The sequence below is a fragment of the Dicentrarchus labrax genome, unplaced genomic scaffold (genome assembly GCF_905237075.1).
Source record: "Dicentrarchus labrax unplaced genomic scaffold, dlabrax2021, whole genome shotgun sequence".
Classification (NCBI taxonomy): domain Eukaryota; kingdom Metazoa; phylum Chordata; class Actinopteri; family Moronidae; genus Dicentrarchus; species Dicentrarchus labrax.
The window spans coordinates 27685956-27702332 of NW_026136715.1; the positions used below are offsets into that span (position 1 = coordinate 27685956).

Sequence of the window (16377 nt, forward strand, 5' to 3'; positions counted from 1 at the left end):
GTCTTGACATGATAAATGTCTTTTGTTTAAATCGTATAAAAACGGAGGTGTAAAAACAACAAGCTGTGGTTTTTGTGGACTATTTCTTGGCCAGGTGCAGTGACTTCCCCAAGCCTACATTTGTTACCTGGCCGACATGTTGATTTTAATTTCTGATTAAGAATTCTTATATTTTACCAGCCTTGTTGAGAGTTAGATAGGAAGATCGATAATATACTCGCATGTTTGTACCTCTATATTAAACTAAAACCAAAAGGTGATTAGCTTGACTTAGCATAAAGCCCTGAAACCATGGGGAACCAGTTTGCCTAGCTTTGACCAAAGTTAAATAATCTGCCTAAATTTGACTAATCTGACAATTTGAAAGAAAGCTGTTTTCTAATATGTCAAACTATTCATCTGAGGTTATTAGCTTTTAATAAACCCACAATCAGACACATTAGAAGTTCATTAAGGAACATTCAAAAATAATCTGTACTCTCCTCCACTCTCACTTTAACCTCCCCAACCACTCCACCTCCACTTCCCCTCTTCTCCTCCCTCTATCCTCCCACCAGACTGATGAACTGTAAGTAGAGGGCACAGCAGAGGCCGAACATTCTTGTTTCCTGAGCCAATGCTCAGCTGGAGAGCACTCAAACACACACACACACACACACACACACACCCCTCCCAACCCGGTGTTGAGTCAGAGCAGGGTTTGACGGAGAGAAGCACAGCTCCCCATAGCCTGTCTGAACAATAACAGATAACAGGAAAGAGAGGACAGAGGGTGCAGAGAGATGTGGGGATCTACATCTCACTCACTCTCTCTCTCTCTCTCTCTCTCTCTCTCTCTCTCTCACACACACACGCACACACACACACCATAAGACACAGTAGATGATGATCTATCCACACACCACCCCAGGGTAAAATAAAAAGAAGATGGGAGAGATAGTGGCACCACATGGGCCGCTCACATCATACCTTCAAAATCCTGAAGGTGCGGTCATGACGTCACCCATGTAAAAAAAAGAGGCACAGGGCAGAGAGAGAGAGAGAGAGAGAGAGAGAGAGAGAGAGAGAGAGAGAGAGAGAGAGAGAGAGTAACACCCCCAGCACCTCTTATGCTTTACCCGTTTACCAATTAAGGCTCTCACTGTGGAGAACAGACAGAGAGAGAGAGAGAAAGAGACAGAGAGAGAGAGAGAGAGAGAGAGAGAGAGAGGCAGAAAAGAGCAAAAGAGCGGAGGGTCCATCTCTTTCTTTCCTTTACGCCGCCAGTACAACTAATACACCCATTTCCCCCCACCGGGACTGCGCGTGGGGAGGGAGGTCCGGTACCTCTGTTCAGCCACACACACACACACACACACACACTGAAGTAAGAGCAGGCTGCTGCTGCTGCGGCGCACTGACTGAGCGGAGCGGAGAGACGGCGGACGCACGCACAGAGCAGACCACCAGCTACAGCACACGTAAGTCTGGACCTGTTAGTGAGAGTGAGTGTGATGCTGGTGGCGGATTTTCTTTCTAAAATCCTACTGTGAGTGGAGTCGGTGTGATTGGTTGCACCCTGTGGATGGGTGTCATGAAGTTTTCTGTCATGTGTGATAATGTGTGACAGTTCGGCTGAGCTCGGAGGGAGCGCGGTGCAGGGACCGGCGGTGCTGGGAGTGATAGTACCGGAGGGTCCGCTGCTCTCACCGGGTGCGCCACGCCTCACGCACCGCTAACCTTTTAGGTTTTGACGCAGGTTTACTCGGTGTATGGCTGTGTGGCGGTCTGACACCGCGATGGTGAGCAGATGATGTAGACCTGGATGTGTGGCGCTGGAGCTCATCCATCCATCTCACTTCAGTCCTAAGTTAAGTTTGTTACGCGCACGAGCACGCTCTTCCGCGTGCGCTGCAGCAGCGGACTGAAGCATCTCTCCGGTGTTACAATTAGGGGCTCCACACCAAATAAGGTAATACACGGAGCTTTTTTACCGGGAGGCCGAGCTGTAGCCACTTGCGCCCTCCGCCGCCGGGAGCGGGTCTCACACCGCGAGAGGGCGGGCCACTGGGTCCATGTTCAGTGCGTTTGAACATGTTGAACTGTAGCTATTCTCTCATAAAACATAACAGGGGCTTAACATGATCTCATTGTTGAGGCTTTACTGCATATAAAGGAGAAGACTGGTAGCCCCTTACAGCCTCCCATTTATAAATATTTGACTTTTTAGACATGTTGAGGGCTAAGACTTGGTTTTAGGTTTAGGGTTAGTACAAGGTTAAGGTTAGGGTAAGGGGCTAGAGAATGCATTATGTCAATGACAGTGTTTATGTGTGTAAATGTTTCCATATGTTGTCCTGTCAGGCTTATTATAGGAAGACATGCTCAATGATGGAGATGTATTATAATGTAAAATGATGGTTGGCATCAATGTTTTAGCTGTATAACTCAGGCAATATGGACACTGGTACATTTTACTGGATAATGGGAACTTGATCGAGTGGTTTAGGTCTTTTCCTGCTAATAGTGATAGCAGTGAGCTTGAAGGCGGTGACAGTGAGGAAAAGCAGGTCTGAACATCCTACAGCTAACACACATATAAAAACACATATGTTCAGTCCTTATAGAATTACATCTTACTACAAAGAAGGATGGTCTATATTTGCTATTTATGACCGTCCAAGTGGATTTTTTGGGGGACTAGAAGTACAGAATTACATTAAGTCATACAAATGTATTCCTTAAAAAGCAGAATCCATGGTCCAAAATATCTTTTCACAACAAAACATTATTTATGCAGAAGAGAGATAAGAGCATCTTCAGGAGTCGTCTCTAGTCTGAGGGTTTGTGCATAATGCAGCCTAGTTAATTCTGACATGGGATTGCTGATATACCTGTCGTTCATGTGTATTGGCAAGAATCTGTCGATACAATACATATCACGGTACATGGGTTACAATTCAATACATTGCGATTAAAAGGAAAACTGTGGGATGCATTTGTATTCATCAAAGTCAGTGTAACATCCAACATCATATCCTTCAGTTTACATTCACAACACTGCTATCTTGCAGTTGAGGAGTTTAAACAAACACTTTTTTTCAAAGTGAATTTGTTCTTTTCTGGCAGGTAATGTCATACTGATGTCATAACATTCCTGCAGACCCTTGAAAAATGTGTGCTTTTAGATTGTAGGCTTTGCATGTTTACTGACTCTGTAGGCCCCGCTAGAGAGATTCATTGCCTTATTGCGGCTTCTCAGTGTGACAACACCTCGATGATACAGAGGTGGTGACAGTTGTGAAGACATAGGGAAGCTGTGGCTGGCATAGAAAGTAAGAGATGTAAACATGTAGAACCAACCTGTCCTTACTTAACACATGGCCTAGTTTCACCCAGCAAGTGCCATCAAAAGACACACACACACTGTCTGCAGGAGATTACGGGGAAAGCCATAACTTTGCTGTAATCTGTGCGTCTCACTTGCTCTCTCTCTCCACACCACACTATATGTGTGTCAAGTGGTTAGCGGCCCTGCCTGCAGCGTTTGTCAAACTTCCTTTGCTGAGTTCTTCTCTGCACGGCTTGATCGGGTGTGGTGAGTGATAATGAGAAGCTGCTGGCGCCAAAGGCTGGTACTGATAATAGCTATAATATGACTGGGAGGATAGACTGTTATTCATCTCAACAATGAACTAATCTAATCTAAGTGTGTTTAATTTAATATCTAATATACATCACAGGCTCTCAGCATTCTTAATATTTTAATAGGTTATCTTATGCATAAAAGGATCATTGCATCTGCTGCTCTTTAAAATAAGCTCTTAATTCAGCAGGCTTTACTTATTTGTACCTGGCATACAAATAACAAAGAAGCACTGCCCTAAATGCCCTAAAAGGTGCTTTCCACCATTTGGGATTTCTTATGTTGGTCCAGGAAATTAAGTTTACACTTCTGTTGAACTCATAAATGTGGAATAACAGCATAAGAGTTATGTCTATTACTCAGCTCACTGTTGGATTTGTCTTTCCTTTACACTGAGCTTCTTTTAATACTGGCTTAGTTCATGATTTTCTTTAAATTTATAAAGTTCTTCATGTTCATGCTCCATGCACCTGTTCCTTACATGAGGTCCAACGGCAACATTACTAGCTGTACCTTTATTAAAACCCTGATGATTTACACCTAGAGATCTACTCTGCAAACCTCTAATAACTACTTTTATATTTTTTAAAAAGCTTATATAGTTATGGATCTTCTTTGTGTGCTTGAGTGTATTTATGAGTGACGGAGCAAGTATTTGCAAATCCTTTACTTAAATGACAACTGATGGCCCAGAAAGTAAAACTCAATCTATTTTTGATTGTCAAGACAAAAACAATTTACCAAACATTACTGAAATAAAAGAAATAAGTGCAATACTCATGGCATTAGGTACACAGTAAAGAACCAATATAAATTTTAAAAAAAGAAAAAAGGAAAAGAATAGATAGGAGTAAGTCAATAAATTTCCCTCCATGATTTTGTTATTTCCCAGCTACTTGCCTAAACAAATGGCAAGTGAAAATTGCAAATATAGTTTCGATTTTTTTATTGTATTACAGGGGGAATAAAATAAACAATAATATAAACATGTACAATGATGGGTCAAATTTGTGGTGACTGAAACAAATTGCAAGATCGTGTAGAACTCACAGGGACTGGTTGAATTAATTGTTGCGACTTCCTAGAGGGACTGAAAATATATTTAAAGTACCAAAAGTAAAAATATTAATTGTCTAAAAACGGCCCTTCGAAAGTCATCATCATTATCAGCATCATCATCATCATCAACTTCATCCGCTTATCTGGGGTCGGGTCGCGGGGGTAGCAGGTCCAGCAGAGGAACACAAATTTCCCTTTCCCTGGCCGCATTGGCCAACTCTGACTGGGGGATCCCGAGGCGTTCCCAGGCCAGTGTGGAGATATAATCTCTCCACCTGGTCCTCGGTCTAACACCCTTTGAGAATGTTACAGTATATTGTATTACTGGTTATCTTTACTTAATGTTGTGTTTTTATGTGCAGGCAGTTGTAGGAACATTAAACACCATAACATCATATTTTATACGTTGAAATATGCTTTGCATGTAAAAACTACAGCTGTTAAATTGAGTACTTAGACCAATGGTTCACACCTCTTTGGTGTCAATGGCCCACAAATTGAGGGGGCTGTGGACCCGTATCTAATAAGACTGAGTCTTGAGTCTGTACTGTAGATTAACAGATTAAGAGTGAAGAGTGTGAAACCTATGAACACAAAAGTCGTTCTTATACATTCTCTCATTGGGCTTCAAATACATAACAGTGAAATTAAAATATTCCCAATTTTTCTGTGGGTCCCTGCACCCCAGGTTGAGAACCACAGACTTAGAGTCAACTGGGATTCTTTGTTGTTTGTCTAAACCACTAACTCACTAGGATGCTTCACTGTGAAACAAAATAAACCTAAATGGTCACTGTAAAGCTTCTCTAAACTGACACAAATATGAACATCTGCACATCAGCCACTGTTTGCTGTCAGTGATAATTAGAAAAATAGAATATAGAAGATTGGGGGAGCTAGAGACAAGAAGAGGTCATTAAATTTATAAAAGCAACCATGCAAAAAGGACATGAGAAAAGTTGGATTTTTGAGAGCGAGGAGAGAAAAAAGAGGAGAGGAGGAGGAGCCGAATTCAAAGAATAAATAAATGTAGTACCATAAAGAATCCCTAGAGGGAGCCAAATGACAAGCCAGAGACATGAGTGTGTTCTTCAGATCCTGAGACATTTTAATGTGTCCTTCTGTCCCCGCCCTGTGTTTTGTTTATTTGGCAAATTCCACTGAAACAATAGGCCGCTACGCAGTTAATATTTCAGCAGTTTTCTCAGCTCTCACTTACTTCCAGACAACACTTTATTCTGAAGTCCAGTATGAGTTGAACCCATGGATGATCCCTCAAAACATTCAAATGTTTTGCTTAAATGCTTATGTACCTCACTTCTCCTTGCCAGTAGATTGTGCTGCTGTTGCTGTGCTCTCCTGCTGTGCCACAGTCAGAAACCGCTGTCGTCATAAGTTACATATTTTAATTATGGCCACAGCCTGTAAACAAAAAGCCTGTGACAACTTAATGCTGTATGCGATTGTGAAATGGAGCAAATTACGCATCTATAGGGACCCGAGCTGAACCATCTAAATCTATTGTTCCATTGTTTTAAATGGGCCATGAATGTAAGAGCATGCTGGTCCCTGTGTGTGTTACATTAATAGGGCTCTTTTATTGGGGTGTTATTAAGGCCGGGGGGCTCCAGGGTTGTTAAGGGGGTGAGGGGCATTCTTCAGATTCTCCTTTGACCAGACACACACAAAACACACACACACACACATACACATTCTTGATGGCTCCTGGCCACACTGTGGCTCCTGGCACTGAGCTCCTTATTTAGTCAGAAAAGCTGCAGAGTCACATCTCTCCCTCTGTCTTTACAACCACTGCTGTTCTGGTGCTAACAGAGAGAACAAATCCATACGCATGAACTTGTGTGTGTTGTTGTTGAGATTTGCAAATTTAATAATAATTTGGAATGTTAAAGGAGTGCTCCAGGGATTTAGTAATGCATTTTCACAAAATTGAGGGACTTAAGGAAGTTGTGATATCCTGTCTTTTAGTCTGTAGTAGGAGTAAAGCTTCTCCATAGGAAGGGCAACTAAGAGGGCACTTCTGTGCCGTTTTTTCGAAGTACTGAGGTACCCCACCGATTGGACAGCGAAGTTGGCGGCAACAACAGGAACATGCACAGCTCTTTCAACTTGTCACTTGCTGTGTGACCATGGCAACCACATAAACTGCGGTGAGGGAGACGGTACACGGGCTAAGTTTACTTACTTAAATATGTAAAAGTTTCACGTCTTCGTCATCAGTGAACACACACACAGCTGCGTGATGAGATCATACGAGGTGGCTAAGCAGCCTGCATGTACAGGATATAGGATGGGAAGTAGCAGGGAGCTAGGTGGGTGAGGTTGTGCACGGTTGCCACTCAGTCAATACAGCACAACAACACAACACAGACATTGTGGCAGCATCTGTTTAAAAGCACCATAACTCTGATGACATTGTCTCCGTGTGTTCAAAACAACTTATAGAGGTGGCATGACTGATGATTAATTATGGAAGTATTATCAAAGGATGGATAGTACCCCTCATAGCTAATAAACTGAGCCTCAAGTGTAAAATTGCACGAGTGTGCCTTCAATTATTTTATTACAATATATTTCCAGAGGCTTTCTGTTGTAAAGGAGATGACAGTGTTAAAGTGATAGATGTCTGGATGATAATGTTTGTCACCTCACCCCCCTCTTCACTTCCTTTCTGTACTCTGACTCTCCATATTATGAAACAAACCTAAAAAAGAAAGTGTCTCTACTGTGCCGAAGAAGACCTGAGGAGAGATGTCAAGGCACTTTCAGTGAAAATTAAGAAAAATAAAGTTAACCTGTCCACCATTACCCTTATCATTTGTGTTCAGTGCAGGGATGCTCAAAGTGGGTACAAAGTACAATCCCTAATTATGAATTATTTGTCATAATCTGAGCACTTTGTGCAAGGGAACTTGGGATCCAAGTACCATTTTGCTTCTCAACAATACAGTACAAAAGGTGTTTGCTTTTGGCCGTGGCCTAGAATTAATTGTCAGGTTTGAAACTCTAAGGGGATATAGTGCATACTTACTGTGTGATCTCATCCATCTTTTTGGTCAGCACAGTGAAGACAAATAGAAGAGGTGGGCAAGGCCGGTGTCTAGACACTCAGTGTCTGGCTGATCCACGTTGTAACCTCTTTAAAGATAAGGCTTCACACACACTGACATGCACACAGATGAAGGCAGGCTGTTTACTCTTAAAATATTATGCATAAATAAGCACACTGTCCATGCTTGAGGACACAAACAACTGCACAGAAAAGGAAAGCTGAACAGTGCTGAGTGCAGACCAACAGACACAAACAGACATTAACTGTGTGACCTTATGAGGAGTCACTGATGTTCATATCCCTCTGGAAATCTCAAATATTTATTTCACTGCCGCCTGGGACCCATGAACATGAGCATTAGATGAGCTCATACTCTCACAGAGACCCTGAACGTGGGCCCTTCATCTCTGTACATCTGAAGAAAACAACCCCCCTTTTGTCCAATAGTCTCAGACAAATGATGGCAAGGAGGGGGACAAGGGACAGGACTGTCCCAATATAATCTGGTATACACAGGCTAAGAATGAGTTGCTAAAATACTCTTTATAGCCCCCTCCAGTCAGAAATCAGTGTCTCTTCCTGTCCCTACAGTGTGCTGTTTGAATGCTGTATGTGCAGAGTTTGACACTAGAAGGATGTTTTCACATTCATCTGCTGAAAGAGGAAAGTTTCTCTGTGCTCATTGAACATCTGATTTTAAGGGGCGGGGCCTACCAGCAGGATTTGTGACATCACAAATAGTCTGGAAGTCATCCTGGTCCAGTATGTAACTTGTACAGTGTGATGTAGAAACTTGAAGCCACCAGTGCACATCCACTGAGAATGGACTTTACAGTGAAGTAGGAGACATCTTGTGTCCAGCAGGAAAACTTTAGAAATCAACAACATTTGTATATTCTGAGATTCTGGAGGTTTTAATGAGGTAGAAGGAGGAGATGACTTTTAAGGATTTTAATGTGGAAATTCTACTTTGTTTGGCATAAAAACACATGAGACACACATTATTGTTCCAAATGGACTATTTGTATGTAGTTATACATGTCTGAAGGGGATCTTTAAGTATTGAGGTCAGTCAGGTAGGCTAAAGTCAAATGTTCTTCTTAAAATGGCTGTAAAGTTGAATTTATCAGACTAATGTCCAATATCTGGGCAGTTTTGTCCTAACATGATAACTGGAAAATAGGTTGAGAATGTGTGAGGATTATGCTGATTGTCTCTCCCCCACAGCTTCGGATAGTCTTAAATGAATGACTGCCATCTTTTAAGATTTAATTCAAATGTGAGTGAGTTTATTCTTAGTTTGGGAGACGTAAAAAGTCAGTGTTTGCCAAACGGTGCGAGCATATCACTTGTGCCATCACTTTCATCCAAACTAACTCCCTTTTCTGCTTTCCGGTGCCATAACCGCCTACTTTCTCTACAAAATCTCTGTCTCCGGGCTATAAGTCAGTCTCTCATGTTCACTCCTTTCTTTCTTTTTCTTTCCCCTCTAACACAGACGAGCCACAAAGCGAGAGAGAGAAAGAGGGAGCGGCCACGCGAAGTTGAGCAGACTCCACCCAGAAAAAAAGCCAGCGAACCGAGAGACAGTCGAGACCATAAAAATGAGTGGTTCACACCCCCGGCTCCACCAGAGCGCCGCGCCCGCTCCCAACGCTCTCTCCACGGACAAGGACGCAGAAATGCCCGCCACGGAGAAGGACCTGGCCGAGGATGCGCCGTGGAAGAAGATCCAGCAGAACACCTTCACCCGTTGGTGTAACGAGCACCTGAAATGCGTCAACAAGAGGATCGGCAACTTGCAGACGGACCTCAGCGACGGGCTGCGCCTCATCGGGCTCCTGGAGGTCCTGTCCCAGAAGAAGATGTTCAGAAAGTACAACCAGAGGCCCACTTTCCGCCAGATGCAGCTGGAGAACGTGTCGGTGGCTCTGGAGTTCCTGGACAAGGAGAACATTAAGCTGGTGTCCATAGGTGAGTGAAATAAGTTTGTGCACAGCGCAAAAACAACGCAGAGTGTAATGAATGAGTGCCAGATTGTGCGCTTTGGTTTGGCAACACATCTTCAGCTTCATCCAGGTGGCCTCTCCTCTCTTTTAGGCTGTAGTTTGTGCTTGTGTGTTTGGTTTTCTTGAAAAAAAATAGCTTGAGTGGTGCTGAGCAACAGATACATTGCACTACAATTTTAAATTGATGGTGATAATGGAAAGGACAGTGTATGTGAGCATGCCTGCAGGGGAGAATGAAGTTGAGCATGCTGCTGCCCAGTAGAAAAAATCTGTCACTTTAAAAAGAAGAAGTGGTGAAAACACACTTTTTCTCCTGCAAAGGAATGTTAGATAAATCTCCAGAACAGATGCCGTGGTAATATTACAGTGTGTGTTTCCAGTGAGAAAGCAGGCGTTTTCCTGGTGTCCAGGGGCACAGCGCTATTGTCTCCGGCTGTCCAGAGCTGAGGCGGATTGTTTTGGGAGGAGGGGTCTGACTGTGCTGAGGAGGCCCCAGGCTTTCTGTGCTCCCCTGCCGCTTCAGCCGGGCTGGGCCAGGTCCGAGCCAAGCTCTGTGGGCCGGGATGTCATTCAGGCCTAGTAGGATAGAGCAGGTCCTGTGCACACACACACACAGAGAGAGGGAGAGAGACACAGGGCTATTGTCTGTGCTCATGTCGTGCAGTGGGCTGGATCTCCATAGCATTCGACAGGACTTGGCTCACGCTCTGTGACATAAAACTGGGTTTAATGGGTTTTGCCTACATGCAGCTGCCTGCCTACTTGCTACACTGGTGAGTGTGCAGTTGTTTATCAGACTGCAAGTGAATTAAAGACATTTTTTGCTGAGCTGTGATACAAAACGTGGAGACTACAGCCTCCTTGTGTTGTGCTTTCTCACTCAGGCTCAAGGGTCCCCGATGGACTTGTTTCCACATTTAATCTCACTGTTAATTCAACCCATTGTTGAAATTGCATAGGACTGACTATCCCTCCCCCCCCGACACTCTTCTCTTTGAGACCTTTATCAACAGAGAGTCTGTGGTCGGAAGGAAAGGAAGAGGTTTGTGTGTGAATCAGACATGAGTGAGTCCCTGTCATCCCCTGCTGGGGGGTATGTCTGGCTCACTTCATGGTTTCCACACACGTGTTACTGCTCCCTGCCGCAGCCAACAGGTGAGGTGCTGGCAGTGTTTGTACCTCATGCCAAAGGCTGCTGTACCCCATATCAGGCAGGAAGAGGTGGAGCTGCTGTTGACAGATAAGATCATCAGCAGAGATTGTGATTATCAAGGTTGTGGTCGTCTTTTTAAGAATCCATCTCTGTGAGTTTCATGTTCGCATGCAGCGTGCCTCAGGAATGTTTTCTATATTGGGGGGTTGCTTTTCGGACACAGAACTCTCACTCATTCCTGAACCCTTTTAGAAAAAATCTGAAAAATGCACAAAGATCCTCTGATCTCAGTGCCAGCAGATTGTGTGTTTCATTAAGCAGCGCTCTGCTGGTATTCAGGGCGCAGTACCAGGCACCAATGAGCCATCCTAGTCAGCACTGTCTGTCCGTCTGTCTGTTCACCCAGCTGACTCACCCTCATCCTAGCAGCTCCTCTTGAGTCATTTAATCTGAAGATGAGAGAGGAGCCTGCCCTTCTCTTTTACTTCCTCTTTTTCATTGCAGAAAATGGGCACACCCAGCCAGCAACCCTTACCACAAATTACCAAACTGCGATCCACGCGGCCCCTCCCTCTTTCTTTGATTCGAAGCTCATTGCTGTCTTTCTGTTTTCACCAGAAATTCAAACTTCATTTTCACCTTCCTTTCTGTTGGATCTTCATGTCCACACCTCTTTCATTTCTCCTTTCACTTATCTTTTGTATTGAATTGATACACAACAGCACCCAGTGTAACACTCTCATGAGTTACCTAAGACAAGCCGGTAATTTGCTCACATACCACCCTCGTTTCTGTGTGGCAAGTATGAAGCTGGGGTCAGCAGCTGGTTAGCTAAGCATATAGAAAAGAAACAGGGGGAAGCCTGTCCCAAAGGCAAAAACAAATTGGGTGGTATTTCTCCTCTATCACTGATGATAAATCTCATAAAAAATAGTAATAGTAAAGTTTTAGTGAGTTTTGCGATCACCATAGTTTCTTCTACATGCTTGGAAAGCTGAGCTGTATTCAAATGGTTGCAATCTGCAACTTCACCGCTAGATGCCACGATATCCTACACTCTGGTCCTTTTAAAGTAGAAAGAGTTAGGAACTGTATAGTCAATATGCACTCTTCAATATTTGTCTATTCTTGTTTGCAGCTTTAATTGCAGTGCCCTCACTGGTGTCATTAGCATCACGGAGGTGAGGGTAAACACTTGAAAATTAACTAAATCAGCTCTAGCCTGCAGTATATCCAGCAGCCACAGTGGCACTCTCTTCACATTCCCTGCACACACTGCAGTTTAGTGTTCACTGTAATGAGGTTTCAGTGCAACAGGTAATTTCTCTCTCTCTCTCTCTCTCTCTCTCTCTCTCTCTCTCTCTCTCTCTCTCTCTCTCTGCCCTGTGCCTCTTTTTTACATGGGTGACCGCACCTTCAGGATTTTGAAGGTATGATGTGAGCGGCCCATGTGGTGCCACTATCTCTCCCATCTTCTTTTTATTTTACCCTGGGGTGGTGTGTGGATAGATCATCATCTACTGTGTCTTAGAGAGAGAGAGAGAGAGAGAGAGAGAGAGAGAGAGAGAGAGAGAGAGAGAGAGAGAGAGAGAGAGAGAGAGAGAGAGAGAGAGAGAGAGAGAGAGAGAGAGAGAGAGAGAGAGAGAGAGACGCAGACTCTCCATACGGTAGTCTCTCTCTCTGCCATTTTGACAAAATGCCACATGATCTGACTGGCACCGGCAGCAGACACGTGATAACAGAGAAGAACCTGAGCGTGTTCAGTCAGGAACACAGTTAGAGAGCGGCAAGGCTGCCATCTAGCAGGCAGTGGAGTGAATGAGGGAAGAGACACTGACTGCAGCACTGATCAGACAGGCTCTGGCTCTCCGTTATGCCTCATACGGTCAAGTTACCAAGCTGTAAACTCTCCATGTGATAAGCATGGGTCTGATTTAGTGACATTTTCCATTTACCTGATCTTTAAATCTTGAGCTTATGTGCATATTCCACTGTGCTCATCACACCCATGTTTGAACAAGCTCGATCATTTCACTTGGCGTCATCCTGTTTGTGTGTGTGATGAAGCATTAACACACACTGAATGTTAAGCAGTTTAAGACTTTTATTAATTGGATAAATGCTCTTTGTGCATTCTTTGTCAGCTTCTTCTTGTCAGCAGGATCTTCGCCGTAGTCCATCAGCAGCCCAGCCCAGATTTTAAAACACTTCTTTATCTGGACTTGACGGAGCCTGTGTGGAGTTTTTTCAAAACAGTATGATGGCAGCGATTTTGCTAAACTCCTCCCGTCCTCCACACAGGCAGGATGTGAAACAAACAGAGCTGTGGTGTAACTTTGTACCTGACTGCTCCCCTGTCTTTGCCTGGGAGCGGAGACATGCAGGTTGAGACAGACGCCTGTGTGGTAACAACTAGGTTGTCTCCTCCTGTTACATTATTACATAATCATGAAATGTGTTCTATATTACTAAAAGGAGATAAATGTGCTTTGTGCAAGTTGTGCTGTTGTACAACTAGCTCTTAGAATGCAACATATGCTTTAACGGAATTAGTTTAAAGCTCCCTCCACTCAGAAATCAGTGTTTCTTCCTGTCCTAACAGTTTGAATGCTGTCTGTGCAGAGTTTGACACTAGAAGGATGTTTTCACATTCATCTGCTGGAAGAGAAAAGTTTCTCTGTGCTCATTGAAAATCTGATTCTAAGGGGCGGGGCCTACCAGCAGGATTTATGACATCACAAATAGTTTGGACCAGTATGCAACTTCTAAAAGTGTAGTGTGTAGAAACTTGAAGCCTGAAGGAACTTGCACATACACTGAGAATGGATTACAGTACAATAGTTACAGTGAAGTAGGAGACATCTTGTGTCCAGCAGCAAATCTTTAGAAGAAACAACATTTGCATATTCAGAGATTCTGGAATATTTTGTAGATGTCTAAAGGAATTTAATGTGGAAATTATTCTCAGAACATGTAACACTTACTGCATTGGACCATTGGACTATGATCCTTTTATTTTATTTTTTTTAAGATTTTAGATTCTCCCTACAGCAAGGTTTTGCCTGCAGGCTAACTTGGTGTGTTGCAATTGTGTGTGTGTGTGTGTGTGTGTGTGTGTGTGTGTGTGGGTGGGGTGGGAATAATTCCGATTCACTATGACAGTGTCTACCTGCACTGACTTACCTTGGATTGTTAGCTTCAAACAGCTTGACAGAGCAGGTGAGGATAGCTGACAAGATGAGTGTGTCTGACTTTGATCTCTGGATGACACCATTGGCACATGGTCATGATTTCCAATTGTGCATGTCTTTTTTTTTTGATAATAACAGACAGTCAAAATACAGAGCACCAATGCAGCCATCGCAGCTGCCACCCAACAACTTTCACTTTGTCTTATCGTATTAACATACATTATATCTACTCAGAGTCTAAAAGAAAATCCTGAGACCCACTGACACAAAAATCTTGCAAATTACATATTTCAGTGAAGCAGTCCTGGTCATTCATTTACAATATATTACCAAATAAAACGGCATGCTAAAATCTCTGCTAGTTGATGGTTCCTGTATATATCCTTATATCACTAAACCCCAATTCCGAGCAAGCTTTAATTAAAGCTGTTATCGTCTATATTTTATATGAACAAAGGATCAAATGACTGTATGCAATATAAAAAGTGTCACATAGCCTGTAACTTTACTGTTTTATTTTACTCTCTTAGCTCTTTATCAGTATTGTTTCCAGCAGCAGGCAGCTGTCTTCACCAATAACCTCAAACAGACAAAGGTAGCAACTACCCAATGAACACAATGGAGCATTCAGTGTCTAAAGGATCCAATATTTCCTCCAGGAGTTTGTGGAGACCAATACAGGGCTAAAAGGAGACTGGATATTGGATCGACATAAATCAGGCCGCTAGAAACACGACTCCAAATGAATGCTAATGTTGCTGCGTTTCTGCTGGTTGTGTAACTAAGCCACTGTTTACTAACAAGTTAGCCAAATCAACTTTATGTATTTATGTATATAATATATCATTGTGTTTATAGCTTATTTCTTAAGTGGCCAAAACCTGAATTTAAACATTTAGGATAATGTAAGTACACAACTCAACTACATATAGAACATAGCTCTAGAGTTCATAGACATTTAAATACAAATATATTACATATAGAGCTTTAATGCAGGTTTATACTCAATGTGCTTGAGTAATTACAGCAATAATGCTAAGGCAACTCCCAGGACTCCTTCAACTGCAGCGTCAGTTATCAGATAATGAGAGAGCACTATACAGACCCATTGGGAAAAGTCTGTATACTGAGAGCCTGCTCGTGTTAGGGATGTCTTACAGCACCAATTTTAATCTTACATTGTCAGAAACAAGATAAAAGTGCACGAGAGAGTGGCTGCGGCGGCGTAGAGCTGAGATGAATGTTTGCCAGATAACGGAGAGTTTAGCCACTCAGCGAGGCCAAAATGGATCACTTCCTGCTGGCTCATTATCATTAGCATAACTTCCTGTCTGCACAGGCGAAAAGGGACTGGTCAAGTGGATACTGTGGATTAGCGGAGTGCACATTCCCATTCAGTACAGTGGTATTCAGGCTATTGCATTACATCAGAGTTGGAAATGTGCCCCAGCACCCCATGCCTCATGTTCAGACTGAACAAGCACACACATTCTTTTTCTAACTCACAAAAACCTGCAGTTGTTCAGTGAGGTATTTAAATAAACGGTGTATATAAACTGCAGTGACACCATATTGTGTGATGTTCAAACAAGGAAACTGCACTGAATGTAGACAGTTTTTGTTGTGTGCTTTCCTTGCTGTCATTATGTTACAAGATTTTTACCTACAAACAGATTCAGCCTGGGTTCCCGTGCCAGAAACACGTCTGGAGGGGATCTACTTCTCCAGACCTGAATCATATTTGCCAGGCCAAGAACTATCAATTACTTGGAAACCTGCACTCTGCTCTTATGGCTGATGGTAGTTCTCAGATGTTTCCAGGAAACAGACAGTTGATTAAAGCCGCATGGTATTTATTAAACCCCCTCATTCATCTTTTTATGTGGTGCTCCATGTCCTCCTCTCGCCTCTTCGGCCTCTGTCTTGGTCTATCCCTACTTGCCGCTCCCTGTTCTCCTCATGTTTTTCATTCTTCTTTCTTTGCCTATCCCTTCAAACCTGATTTTTATTTTTATTTTTATTTTTGCCTATCTGGTCTTTTTGCTCAAATGAACATATCTCAGCCCATCCTCTGTTGTCAGTGCGGGCTTTAAAAATGTCCCACACAGCACATTTCCCTGGCTTTTTTTTCTCTTTTCTTTCTTGGCCCTCCACTTTCTTTCCTGCCTCCCTTCCCCTGTCCTGCCCTCCCTCCTCCCTCCTCCCTCTGCCTGTAACCAGAGCCCAGGGAACTGGAGGGCTGCCAAGATCCAGTTTGCTTCTGCCCT

General features: G+C 43.2%; 1 protein-coding gene across 3 annotated transcripts in view; it reads left to right on the top strand.

The window, feature by feature from the left end:
* The first annotated feature begins 1202 nt into the window (after positions 1-1202).
* flna (filamin A, alpha (actin binding protein 280)) overlaps positions 1203-16377 on the top strand; it is a 50402-nt gene continuing 35227 nt past the window's right edge. For 2 of the 3 annotated variants that reach the window (XM_051426333.1, XM_051426335.1), the window contains exons 1-2: positions 1203-1460; positions 9256-9731. In XM_051426333.1, coding sequence (XP_051282293.1) covers positions 9362-9731 — 370 coding nt within the window. In that variant the 5' untranslated portion in view covers positions 1203-1460; positions 9256-9361. The remainder of the gene's footprint in view (positions 1461-9255; positions 9732-16377) is intronic. The other variant, XM_051426334.1, reaches the window with a different exon arrangement.